Source organism: Trichechus manatus, unplaced genomic scaffold (genome assembly GCF_000243295.1).
Source record: "Trichechus manatus latirostris isolate Lorelei unplaced genomic scaffold, TriManLat1.0 scaffold00035, whole genome shotgun sequence".
NCBI classification, from domain to species: Eukaryota; Metazoa; Chordata; class Mammalia; order Sirenia; family Trichechidae; genus Trichechus; species Trichechus manatus.
In genome coordinates, this window is record NW_004443971.1 from 19,467,855 (window position 1) to 19,481,412 (window position 13,558).

Genomic DNA, 13,558 nt, shown 5'->3' on the forward strand with positions numbered 1-13,558 from the left:
TGCTTATTGGTCCAGTTGTCAGGATTTTTGTTTTCTTTATGTTGAGGTGTAATCCATACCGAAGTTTGTGGTCTTCGATCTTCATCAGTAAGTGCTTCAAGCCCTCTTCACTTTAAGCAAGCAAGGTTGTGTCATCTGCATATTGCAGGTTGTTAATGAGTCTTCCTCCAATCCTGATGCCACGTTCTTCATCTGGTTCAGCGTCTCAAATTATTTGCTCAGCGTACAGATTGAATGAGTATGGTGAAAGGATACAACCCTAATGCACGCCTTTCCTGATTTTAAACCACACAGTTTCCCCTTGTTCTGTTTGAACAACTGCCTCTTAATCTATGTATGGGTTCCTCTTGAGCATAGTTAAGTGTTCTGGAATTCCCATTTTTCTCAGTGTTATCCATAATTTGTTATGATCCCCACAGTCAAATGTCTTTACATTGTTGATAAAACCCAGGTGAATGTCTTTCTGGCGTTCTGTGCTTTCAACCAGGATCCATATGACATCAGCAGTGATGTCCCTCATTCCACGTCCTTTTCTGAAGCCAGCTTGAATTTCTGGCAGTTCCCTGTCGATGTACTGCTGCAACAGTTTTTGAATTATCTTTAGCATAATTTTACTTGCGTGTAATATTAATGATATTGTTTGATAATTTCTGCATTCCGTTGGATCACTTTCTTTGGGAATGGACATAAATATCCATCTCTTCCATTCGTTTGTCCAGGTAGCCATCTTCAAAATTTCTGGGCATAGATGAGTGAGTGCTTCCAGTGTTGTATCCATTTGTTGAAACAGCTCAGTTGGTATCTTGTCAGTTCCTGGAGCATTGTTTATCACCAATGCCTTTGGTGCAGCTTTGATTTCCTCCTTCAGTAACATTGGTTCTTGATCATATGCTGCCTCCTGAAGTGGTTGAACGTTGACCAGTTCTTTTTGGTACAGTGACTCTGTGTATTCCTTTCATCTTCATTTGATGCTTCCTGCATCATTCAATTTTTTTGTAGAATAGTTAAAGTGAACAGAAAAAATGATGAAGAGAACTGTACAGAAGATTTCAAAGGGTGCCTTGAGAAGACAAAGTAAAGTATAATAATGAAATGTGCCAAAAGTTGGAGTTAGAAAACCAAAAGGGAAGAACACGCTTGACATTTCTCAAGCCAAAAATCTGAAGAAAAAATGCAAGCCCCAATTTGCAGTATCAAAGGATTGAACAGTAGAGAAGCCAATTATCATTTTTTAATGAATATATGAAGAGTCATTTTTTGGGATGAGTACGCTTTTAAGAAGTTTAAAAATACTTAAAAATTATGCTTTATGGCTACTTTCTAAACAATATAGTGGCTGATGTGTAAAAAAGAATTGTTATGACTTTCCATATAAATGCAGGAATCTTACTAGGTTTTGATATATCCTTGGGCAGGTGAGCCTTAATTTTCCAGTCTAGTGAAACTAAATGTGCTTTATGAGCATATATATTTAAAAAAAAAAACAACAACTCTCAGTAATGTACTGTTTTTTTCTTTTTCTCTTACTAAACGTTTCCCAGGGTGCTTTTCTGAAAATATTACTGTTAAATTTTAAATTCAAATATTTTAACTAACACTTAACTCTTTGTATGAGAAATGTGGTGTTAAAGCTCATGTAAACCTCCTATCTCATGTAAGGATTTTTCAAATTCAACAAATCTGAGTGTTAGCCCATGATATTTCTTAATTTGGTTGATATGTTTTTTCTTATTTTTATCCCAAATTATATAGACTATATGCTGTGACACCAAATGTTTAATTCTCCTTTTCTTATGTGATTTATTTCTGTGATTAGCATTCCTACTTCATTGCCCCTGATGTAACTGGACTCCCAACAATACCCGAGAGTGTAAGTTTTCTGTTTTCTCCTTGACGTGTTCTAGGTCAAGTGTTATTTCTTTTGCTCTCACTGTTTAGAGAAATAGAATACATTGTGATTATCTGTGTTGATTTTGAGAAATAATGAAGAAAGGGATAACACCACTGTTATCTGCTTATTTATTTATTGAGCTGCTCCTTTACTCCTTTCCTAGTATCTGATTGTAGATAGGGAAAATTATATGAGGAAAGCGATTTCTGTCATTTGGCATAGTGAAGAAGGATCTCATATGTCCAATTAGATCCTGAGCTCCCCTGTATCAAGTAGAAGAGGTATCTCAGGAGATGGCTTTTGCTGGTGGGGAATGAATACTGGCATTAGAAAATGTTTTCACATAAAATAAAAATACATAGTTACTTCAGTGTACTGAGCATAGTATTTTAGATTCCTTGTACGTAGCTGTTTAAATCTTGGAAGTCCTGTATCTGAGTTTCTGATTTTAACTTAATAGTATTTTATAAGACTTGAGGGATACTACAAAAATTATAAAAATTGCGAAATTTTGCATTTTACTTAGAGTCCTAAGTGTAGCCTTGCTGGAAATGTTTTCTGTGTTTTAATAGTCGTTAAAAAGTGATACTCTGTAGAAAAGTTTACATGGATGAGTGGAAATGAAAAATATGTTTTTATGCTTTTGGATAAAACCAGAAAAACTGAACCCGTTGCGGTCAAATCGATTCCAACTCATAGCGACCCTGTAAGACAAGTAGAACTGCCCCACAGAGTTTCCAGTACAGCTGAATACAGATAACCGCTATGAAAGACTTTGCATCAAGCTGCGCCTAATGTGGGCCTGAGATACACCATCAAAGCTCTCAGGCCGGTTTATAGTCTCTAAAGGCTTACGTGCTGTGCATTGTGGGCCAGGTACTCTGTATGCTTTTCTCGAAGCTGACTTACCATGCTTTGACTATGGGGCCCTGGTCTCTTCATGTCAGAGTTTCTAATAGAAAGTAAGAGTTCACCCTCTTCAACCCTCTTCCCTAGTTGCCTTTTTCTTAAATTTTTTATCAAACAACTAACAGCTTGATTTAACAAACCTCACATTTTTTTTAAAGGCTATTATTCTGAAAGTGTTAAAGAAACAACCATTCTAAGGCAAACTGTTACTGAGAGTATATATTTTTACATCTTAATTAACATATTTTATTTTGAAGTTGTCTGTGAACAAAAAGTCCTATTTAAAAAAACAAAACTGCAGTGACATAAATATAAGGCAGCATTCTATGTTGAGAAGTAATTCCCCACCTAGAAATTAATCTTTCTTTGAGATTATAGGAAAAATATTAATGCCAAAAGCCATAAAAGTCATTTTATAAATAGTTGAACTGGAAGAGTGTAGGGTTCAAATAGAAAAAAACAGGAAATGAACCTCTCCTCACCAAAGTCAACATCACCCACTGATGGTTATAGGTTTTGCTGATATGCCCTGCCATTATTACCAGTTGTCCTGGTGAAATTTCTGCCTTTTGGAAATTGAAGAAACAATATGACTTCTTGTTTTCTTACCCAGCTAAAAGTTTTAGCCTTATAAGTCATAGTCCATCTGGTACTATGATGTCAGTTTATTACTGTATGTTATTTAGTCTTTCATTACTTTGTTGTTTTCAGATGCTTAGGTCAGAGTATAGAAAATTAAAATTAAAGAGTAATAAGAAGGAGAGAATCTAAAAGTCTTTTACAGTTGATGTAGTTTATCCCAAGTTTGTTCTTATTTGGGAGAAATAATTTAAAATGCTAAATCAAGGAATTGGATCAGACCATCAGTAAAGTATATTTGTTTATAGTGATATGAAGCAGGCCTGACATGGAATATAACCAAGGAATTTCTCTTAATAAGGAACCAAAGGATTTCCTTATCAATCCATTTCATGCTTTGGGTGTTCCATGCATAGTACATACTATCAGGCAATGATACTGCCTACTGAGTGAATGTTGTTAGGTGTTCTTGAGGCAGTTTTCGACTTACAGTGACCCAAAGTGACAGAGTAGACCTGCCCCATCAGATTTTTTGTAATCCTTACAGGAGCAGATCGTCAGGTCTTTTCTCCCTTGGAGCCTCTGGGTGGGTTCAAACTGTCTACCTTTTGGTTAGCAGCAGGGTACTTAACCATTACACCATCAGAGCTCCTTACTGAGTGGATGGCAGACATACAAAGACTCCAGTGCATTCACTGAAGCAGTGGTTCTCAAATTGCAGTGTATATAAGAATCGCCAGGAATAGCTGATAAAAAAGGAGATTCTTGGGGTCATACTCCAAAAGTTGTAATTTAGCAGGTCTAGGTTGGGGCCCAGGAAATCCACCTCTTTTGCAAGTACTTGGGGAGGGAGGGTGGGAAGTATGTAATCCTCTGATTCCTCTCTGAGAAACATTTTTCTGGAGTAGAGTTATGCTTCAATAGTAATAGAATGCTAAGTGCTTCGTGTGGCAGCAGAGTAGTATTAAATTTAATTATTTTAATGAATACCATTTTAATAATAAAACCTTTTGAACTTTAAGACTTTTTTATAAGTATATAAAATATTTTTCTTCATAATCACCATAAGCTATAACTTCCACAATTATTTTTCACTTGTACAGAGAAATCTTACAGAATATTTTGTTGCTGTGGATGTGAACAATATGCTGCAACTGTATGCCAGTATGCTACATGAAAGGCGCATCATTATTACCTCCAGAAAATTAAGCACTGTAAGTACTTCACACTTCTGCTTTTAATCAGAGTGTATTGACCGTTTCACAAAAAGACCTACCAACCTCTGCAGTTTTAGAAATGTTCTATGTGTACTTATGAGACAATATCTACATACTTTTTTGATATATGGTTTTAATCTGGCTCTTGAAGTACAAAAGTCTGATTTATAGGAGGCCTTCTCAGATGCGTTAAGTCAGGTTAATTATTTTTTCTTATCAGGAGATGAGAGTTTTTTTTTTTTTTTTTAAAACTCTTTGGAGTTCATTTTAGTGCCTTCTACCATATAAAGAATTCTTAAGAGCTATTATGAGATCTTTTATTCACTTGTGGCTTTTTCCATTGGAGCTACTTGAAAGAAATCAAGGGGCCATGATAATAGCTGCTATCCTAACCTGGTAATAGGTAGATTCATCTTTGTTGCTGAGTCGTGGTTTGGGAGTAGATTCTATAATAGTTCTGATTTGGAGGAGCTCTTCAGATTGATAATAACTTAAAAGTCAAAGTAGCATTTTATTATTTTTTTTTTAAATCACAGGTTTTATGCCACTCACTAAAATGTTCTTTTGGAAGGTTTCCCTTACTATGGTAAAGGCAGTGAGAATAGAAGGATTTTTCTCGTGTTTTAGAAAAGCATTCAAAAGTATTTGCTAGATTTCCTCATATGTTTTCTACCGTTTAAGTATTAAAAAATGTAATATTTTTTACTTTTAATTTTTAATATGTTCAGATATAGTTTTGAGTAATCTATGAGGTACTTTATGAAAAACCATTGTTCAGTATTACATGAATTTGCTTTTTTACAAAGTTGCTTAATTTATTAAAATAAAATCATCTTTTTTTTTTAATTTTGGTCATCTAAGTAGACCAAAGCAGAAATAAAAACCTCATCCTATAACATGTACACACACACACACACACACACACAATGAAGTGCTTAGAATTATCCCTGCAAAAGATAAATGTACAATGATCATTACCTGTAATTTAACATTTTAGGATAGAAGGAGTGTTAGGCTTTCTCTAGTATTTTAAAGCTACTTTCAGAGAAGTTGCATGGCCACCCTAAAGCAGACAACTTACTGGGGACAGGTAACGTGAAACTGGGTCTCCTGGTTCTAATTCTAGGGTTATTTCTGTTATATATAATATATAAAAATATATAATTTGGAAATTTTTGAATTGTAATATTGATATGCCCACTTTTCAAAAAATTTGAAAGTGCAATATTTTACATATTGAAAAATACATTGTCGCATGCATTTAAAGTAGTAAGTGTGGAGGAATGATGTAATAACATCAGAGAATAAATACTAGTCAGTGACAGAAGTAATTATTTTCAGTTTCTTGAATGATATTGAGAAATTTGGTCTGAAACATTTGGTACTTTTATATTTTTGCTTTCTGGCATTTTTAATTTTCCGTTGAGGTAAAAGCATCTTCTTTGTCTTCCCACTGCTCTTCCTTTTTTTAAACATGATTTTTTTCAAGATTATAAAGGATATTTCTATATGGATACTTTCTTAAAGATTAACAAGTTTATACAAACTATCATATAGGCCTAGGAACCAAATTGCTAAAAGGATTAATTTATGAAAAATATTTATTAGGCACCTACTGTGTGCCAGGAACTTTGTTGGCACTAAGGATTCAGCAGTAAGCAAAGTCAAGTTCAAATCCTCTTGGAGCTTATATCCAGTTGGGATGGAACAGATAATAAACAAATGAACAAATAAATAACTATTGTGTCATGTGACGATAAGTGCCAAAGGGTAAAGAATAAACTGAGTGTGTGTGTGTGTGTGTGTGTGTGTGTGTGAGACAGGAGACAAGGAGCAGGTTTTTATTTATCTAGCGTGGTCATGGAAAACCTGTCTAATAAAGTGATATTTGAGCAGAGAGCTGAAGAATTGAATGAGTGAGTTATGTGAATGAACATACAAGCTACTCTAGTTAGAAAACCATTAGAAATAAATCTGAGTATTTGTTTTTCAAAAATATTGGTGTTTCTCTTTGTTGTGATTTATATCTTCCCTTAATGACTGAGTAACCTCTTTGTAACTCAGTTTCTTTATGTGCAAAATAGGAGTAATACTAGTCTTGATCTCATAGGGGTTTGTGAGGATTAAAGTGTACACACACACACCCACACAATGAAGTGCTTACAGTTATGCCTGCAAAAGATAAACGCACAATGATTATTAGGTATAATTATTTTAATAGCCTAGATCTGTAGTTTAGAGTAAAACTTAATTAACATGCACACCCTTTAGCTTTAACTTTATTTGACTTAAAAAAATTGTTATAGTAACGGCTTGATACTATTTAGGGATCTGTTGCCTCTCTTTGAGGTCAACTTAATACCAAGTGTTTATGACTGTTAATGAAAACATAATGGTGATGTCACTTCTAAGTTAGCAGCTCTGTTTTGGTTCACTCTCTGGGGCAACAGAACTGATAAAAGAAACATAAGTCAAGGTCTCTTTCATGATCTCTTTACCTTGTATGTGGGGGAAACCGATTTATTTGAATCTATCTTGAAAAAATCCTTTATATAAATAAATCTGCTATGAATTCCATGCATAGTAACATTTAAGGTCAAGGACCAGTACCATAACATAAATTAGAAATAAACTATTTTTAAAAGAGTTTTGTGAAATATTGAGGCTTCCAAGGAAGGAGTAATTAAGGAATAGTTAATGAATTCACTTATTTTTAAGCTTTTTACATGCATATATTGTTTTACATACCACAAATACTATAATGTTCTTAATATTAAGGCAAGGAATTATGTTTTGCCCATTTTTTCACCACTTTATATCTATAGCTTGTATTATTGAAAGAATACATGTAAGTTAAGGCATCATTATATTTATAATTCTGTTGTAGCTTCAGGAATTTTATTTGCCTGGATAATTGACTTTTCCACAATCATAATTTTCCAATAACTATAATAAAATATTTGTCAACCTTATAGCTTGCCTGGGGTTTTAGTAATGATACACGGGTAGAGAATCAGCTAAAATGAAGATCCTATTCTTTAGATGCTATTGGTTTTAAAATTATAATTTGTAACCTTTATAGAGATAAACTTCAAAATAAAAAAAAATTAGTTTTGAGATAGGTAAGCAAAAATACCAAGAATATTGTTATGTTTTGTATTTTAGCGGGTTTTCACCCTTATTTTATAGTGTGGTATTGTGTTAGGACCCACTATTATATTTTTATATGTTTGATTGGAGTGAATTTGGACGTAATCACTTTTGCTTTTATTCTAATGAGTTGTATATTAGTAAGCACACACAGAAGGGTTTTCTGGCAATCCTGAGCAAGAACATTGATTTTATGCATGTTGTAGGCAGGCCCTAGCTGTTTAAGCCCCAAGTGAACCTCGGGTAAACTAGCTGAACATCATACCAGAGTCTCATGTATTCAAAGCAAAGGAATAAATCATGATTTTACAGAAGTGTATCAGTTGACTTATTGCGGTTTTGTGACCAAAGGTAGGAAAGATTGCTGTTTAAAGCCATGTCATCGGTTCTCAAATCAGTCAGGCATGAAGCCTTGTCATATGCCTCTATAATTGTACCTCACCAGACTCTCTCTAACTAGTCAGCTGGGGCTGTACATTTTGTCTTAAACACCCGCTGGCCAGCGTCTGACAGGAGTGTTCTCGTCATCCTGTCAGTAATATGTTAACTAGACTGTATCTTTGTGGCCTGAAGAAGCAGGTGGAAGAGATGCTTCTCTTAAAAGCAGATGTCTAAATGTTAGCTCCTATTTTGACCAGCGTCTAGCTGGTCAATGTCACTCTCTTCAAATCTATAAGCACAGTAGTTACAGAGATTTGATTGTGTAATGCATGTTCTTTCTGTATTATTTAGAGCAAGCAATAAGCTGTGAGTGCTGGAATTGCATTAATAAACTGTAATTTCGCCCTTTGTTATAGTTGCCCCCAGGCATTTAAGCATATGCTTTTCTCGCCCTCTCATTAATTCTATCAAGGGCATATGCAAAAAGAAATCTTGTGATCCCCAGAAAATTAGCTATTAAAACATAGATTTTATAGGTTTCATTTCACTGACGGAGAGTCCAGAGGATTTTAACCTCTCCATCTGGGTTATATATATGATCTTGTTTTGTCTCTTAATGGTGCCGCCAGTATCAACATTTAATTTGAAGCCTGAAGCACAGAGAACCTTCCTGGGGATTAAGAATTGAACAGTTGGTAGAAGAACAAAAATTACCCAGGTCTACTTCCTGGTTAAGATAATCAAGTGTATTTCTTTCTTTTTGTGTTTTTAAAGCTGCCGCAGCAGTGGTGCAGTTAAAAATAGTTATCAGGACCTCTCAGGGAAAGAGATTCTAGGAACGATTTTTAGATTTTTAATTCTTCCCAAAGCCCATAGCAGCCAATTATGTCAATAAAAGAATAGATACATAATTCTCCTTACCAGTCTCTCATTTGACTTGTATACTGCTATTCTGAACACTGTGTTTTTCGCTTAGTGATAAGTAAATGTGGCTGGAGTGTGGCAGTGGGACTGTTGAGGTAACACTTTGTTGGAAGGGGTGTGTGGAGGACAGTTAGAGGAGACTCCTAGAACAGGAAAACTGGAGATACTTTTATCTGCCAACTCTTGTGACGCTAAGAGCCCTGTTTTTCATAGAAACAAGCACTGCTTTATGGTTTAGTCCGTTTGTCTTCTAACAGCAGACCATTGACTATTAATTTACTGAACCAAACTTTCAGTGTAACACTTACAGAATTATCTGAGGGGTGTATTGTCATTCCTCTAGGGTCTGTAATCTTTGTTTCTGTGTCAACTCTGGTTTCTACAAAAAGGGCCTCTGACAATTTCAAGTTACTGTAGTATTTTCGACAAAGAACGATTGAATTTTGTGCTGTCAGTTGATTATCAATGTTAAATATATGAAAAAAATACATCATTTCTGGTTTTTTTTTTAGTAAAACTGCTCCGGAGTACAGCGTGTTTATTTTAAAGTGTACCTTTTATATTTATATGTTTTTGTCATGGATTGCATTGTGTCTCCCAAAAATATCTGTCAGCTTGGCTAGGTCATGATTCCCAGTACTGTATGATTGTTTACCATTTTGTATCTGACGTGATTTCCTTATGTGTTGTAAATCCTGTCAGTATGATGTAGTGAGGTGAATTAGTAGCAGTTATATTGACAATATCTACAAGATTAGATAGTGTCTTAAGCCAATCTCTTTTGAGATATAAAAGAGAGAAGTGAGCCGAGAGAGATGGGGACCTCATACCACCAAGAAAGCAGTGCCAGGAACAGAGCGTGTCCTTTGGACCTGAGGTTCCTGCGCAAAGAAGCCCCCAGACCAAGGGAAGATTGATGACAAGGACTTTCCTCCAGAGCTGACAAAGAGACAGTGCCTTCCCCTGGAACTGATGCCCTGAATTTGGACTTCTAGCCTTCTAGACTGTGATAGAATAAATTTCTCTTTGTTAAAGTCATCTACTTGTGGTATTTCTGTTATAGCAGCACTAGGTGACAAAGGCAGAATTTGGTACTGGGAGTAAGATGCTGCGCTAACAGATACCTAAAATGTGGAAGTGGTTTTGAAACTGTGAATGGATAGAGGAGCGGCAGTGGCAGAGGACCAGCAACAGCAGAGAACCTGCAGCAGCAGAGAAGCGGCAGGGGCAGAGAACCTGCAGCAGCAGAACTAGGAGACCAGCATGAGATGGCAGTGGAGCCGACCCACAGAGTGAGAGAGCTGAGTGCCTCTTGTGCAGGAGGCTTCCTGGCGGAGTGGGGTGCCTTTGGGCACTTATCGGTAGAGCTAGGCTTGCTGACCCAAGGAGCGAGAGAGCTGAGTGTCTTCCGGCCAGAGTTTACTGGTGGAGTGGGATGCCTCCAGGCACATATTGGTGGAAATACAGAGTTTTGGAACACTTGTCCCAGCAGGGCAGATGCAGGTGTGAGACCCAAGTGCTGAGAGGACAAGGAACCAGGAAGCAGAAGCTGAAGACACTAGGAACACAGGAAACTGAGCTGCCTCAATCTCAGAAGATACGGCCACGATCTCGGGGGTTTCAAAGGGTGGAGCGATGGCCTCTGGTGGTTCTCAGGGTCGAGTTGCCACTCAGATGGACTAGGAGAGTGGTCCGAGGGAGCAGAGTTAGCATCCCAGTTGGCCTGGAAGGTGGAGCTGAAGCCCAGGACCGAGGGGCCTCCACTCAGAATCAGGAGAGTGTGGCCAATACCTAGAGTCTGGAGGGCAGGGCTATTGTGTGAATGGTCTCAGAGAACAGAGGATTATTTTCAAAGCCTCGAGAGCTAATGTAATATGTTCTGCTGACTTGCTCGGTGCCTGTTATACCTTCTTTCCCTACAGTTTCTCCCATTTGTAATGGAAATGTCTAGCTTGTGCCTGTTCTACCATTGTACTTTAGAAGCAGATAACTTGTATTCTAGATTTCACAGATGAAGAGGAATTTTTGAATTTTACACTTGGAGTTGATTTAAGACTTTTACTATGATATGATGGGGTGAATATGTTTTACACGTGGCAAAGACATGAATTTTTGGGACCAAAGGGTTGAATGTCATGGATTGAATTGTGTTCCCCAAAATTATCTGTCAACTTGGCTATATCATGAGTCCCAGTATTGTATGATTGTCTACCATTTTGTCATCTGATGTGATTTCCCTATGTGTTGTAAATCCTATCACTATGATGTAATGAGATAGATTAGTGGCAGTTATAATGAGATCTACAAGATTAGATAGTGTCTTAAGCCAGTCTCTTTTGAGATATAAAAGAGAGAAGTGAGCTGAGAGACATGGGGACCTCATACCACCAAGGAAAGCAGCGCCGGGAGCAGAGCGTGTCCTTTGGACCTGGAGTTCATGCCCGGAGAAGCTCTCAGAGCAAGGGAAGATTGGTAACAAGGACCTTCCTCCAGAGCCGACACAGAGAGAAAGCCTTCCCCTGGAACTGGCACCCTGAATTTGGACTTCTAACATATTAGATTGTGATAGAATAAATTTCTCTTTGTTAAAGCCGTCCACTTGTGGTATTTCTGTTATAGCAGCACTAGATGGCTAAGACATTTTACACACTACAATTTTTTTCATTTTGCAGTTGGAGAAGTTTTTCTCTTCAGATAAACTTCCTTAGGTTATATGCTACAATTTAACCCATTGTGGATGTCATCACCCTACATTTCTAAAATGGAATTCATTATCTTTCCCCCATAATTTCGTATTACTATATAGGGCTAATTTGGTGAATGCTACTTCCTATCTTTTTTCCCTACCTAAGTCCTATAGATTGCACCTCCTTAATCCTTAAACCTCTCTTTTCCATTCTAACTGTGCATTGTCTTAGTTCAGTCTATTTTCAGTTGCCATAAATATTTTCAGGGTACTGATGGTTTAGTGGTAGAATTCTCACCTTCCATGTGAGAGACCCAGGTTCGACTCCCAGCCAGTGCACATCATGTGCAGCCATCACCCATCTGCTGGACCGCATGTTGCCATGATGCTGAACGGATTTCAATGAAGCTTTCAAACTAAGACTAGGAAGAAAGGCCTGGTGATCTGCTTTTGAAAATCAGCAAATGAAAACCCTATGTATAACAACAGTCCTGTCTGCAACCAACATGGGGTTGGCGTAGGACCAGGCAGTGTTTCATTCCATTGTGCATGGGGTTGTCTTGAGTTGGGGGCTAACTCAGTGGAAGCTAACAACAACGATGAGGTGCTGACTTATGGAACAGATGTAGTTTAGAAGAGCCATCTGTAAAATTGATTTACTGATATATAGCTTGTCATTCACATACAGTATAAAATTCATTGTCAAGTATATTTGTGTGTACTAAATTACGTTTATGCATGTTATTGTGGTTGTTGTCCGGTGCTGTCAAGTCAGTTTCGACTCATAGTGATCCTGTGTACAACAGAATGAAACGCTGCCCAGTCCTGCACCATCCTCACAGTTGTTGCTATGCTTGAGCCCATTGTTACAGCCACTGTGTCAGTCCATATTGTTGAGGGTTTTCCTCTTTTCCACTGACCCTCTACTTTACCAAGCATGATGTCTTTCTCCAGGGACTGATCCCTCCTGATCCCTCCGTGAGATGTAGTCTTGCCATCCTTGCTTCTAAGGAGCCTTCTGGTTGTACTTCTTCCAAGACAAATTTGTTTGTTCTTTTGACAGTCCATGGGATATTCAATATTCTTTGCCAACACCACAATTCAAAGACATCAGTTCTTGTTCAGTCTTCCTTATTCGTTGTCCAGCTTTTGCATGCAGATGAGGCAATTGAAAACACCATGACTTAGGTCAGGCATACCTTAGTCTTCAAGGTGACATCTTTGCTTTTCGATACTTTAAAGAAGTCTTTTGCAGCAGATTTGCCCAATGCAATGCATTTTTTTGATTTTTTGACTGCTGCTTCCATGGATGTTGATTGTATTTTCAAGTAAAATGAAATCCTTGACAACTTTAATCTTTTCTCTGTTTATCATGATGTTGCTTATTGGTCCAGTTGTGAGGACATGTATTTATTTATATATATGTATGTATATTTTGCATATGTATATACATACATATATATGAATGTATTTAATATTTGAACTTGTGAGCATAACAGAGAAAAGTTTTTAAAATAAATTTTTTAATTAATTGGGAAATATGAAGTGTTTGTTTGAACTGAAGATTCCAGAGTAGAAACTTGTCTCTTTGACAAGTAGAAATGTGTCTGTTTGGCTTATCTCTTTGATTCTTGACTCTTTATCCATTAATAATAATGATGGTGATGTCCCTTTGACACTTGAATCTTTATCTATTGATGATAATGGTTTCTTTTTAAATTCTGAAATTTTAAAGATAGAGGCTGGTATCCATGTAACCTTTGCTTAAAAAAAAAAATTAGCAATTTTCTACCAGAGAATTTTTTTTTTTTTTTTTTTAAT

At 36.6% G+C, this 13,558-nt stretch overlaps 1 protein-coding gene across 4 annotated transcripts in view; it reads left to right on the top strand.

Annotated features, from left to right (window-relative positions):
- Nucleotides 1-13,558, top strand: part of LOC101351142 (DENN domain-containing protein 1B) — a 251,823-nt gene that overhangs the window by 126,733 nt on the left and 111,532 nt on the right. For all 4 annotated transcript variants that reach the window (XM_023730364.1, XM_023730365.1, XM_023730366.1 and 1 more), the window contains 2 exons: nt 1,817-1,870; nt 4,483-4,593. In XM_023730364.1, the coding sequence (XP_023586132.1) occupies nt 1,817-1,870; nt 4,483-4,593 (165 nt within the window). The remainder of the gene's footprint in view (nt 1-1,816; nt 1,871-4,482; nt 4,594-13,558) is intronic.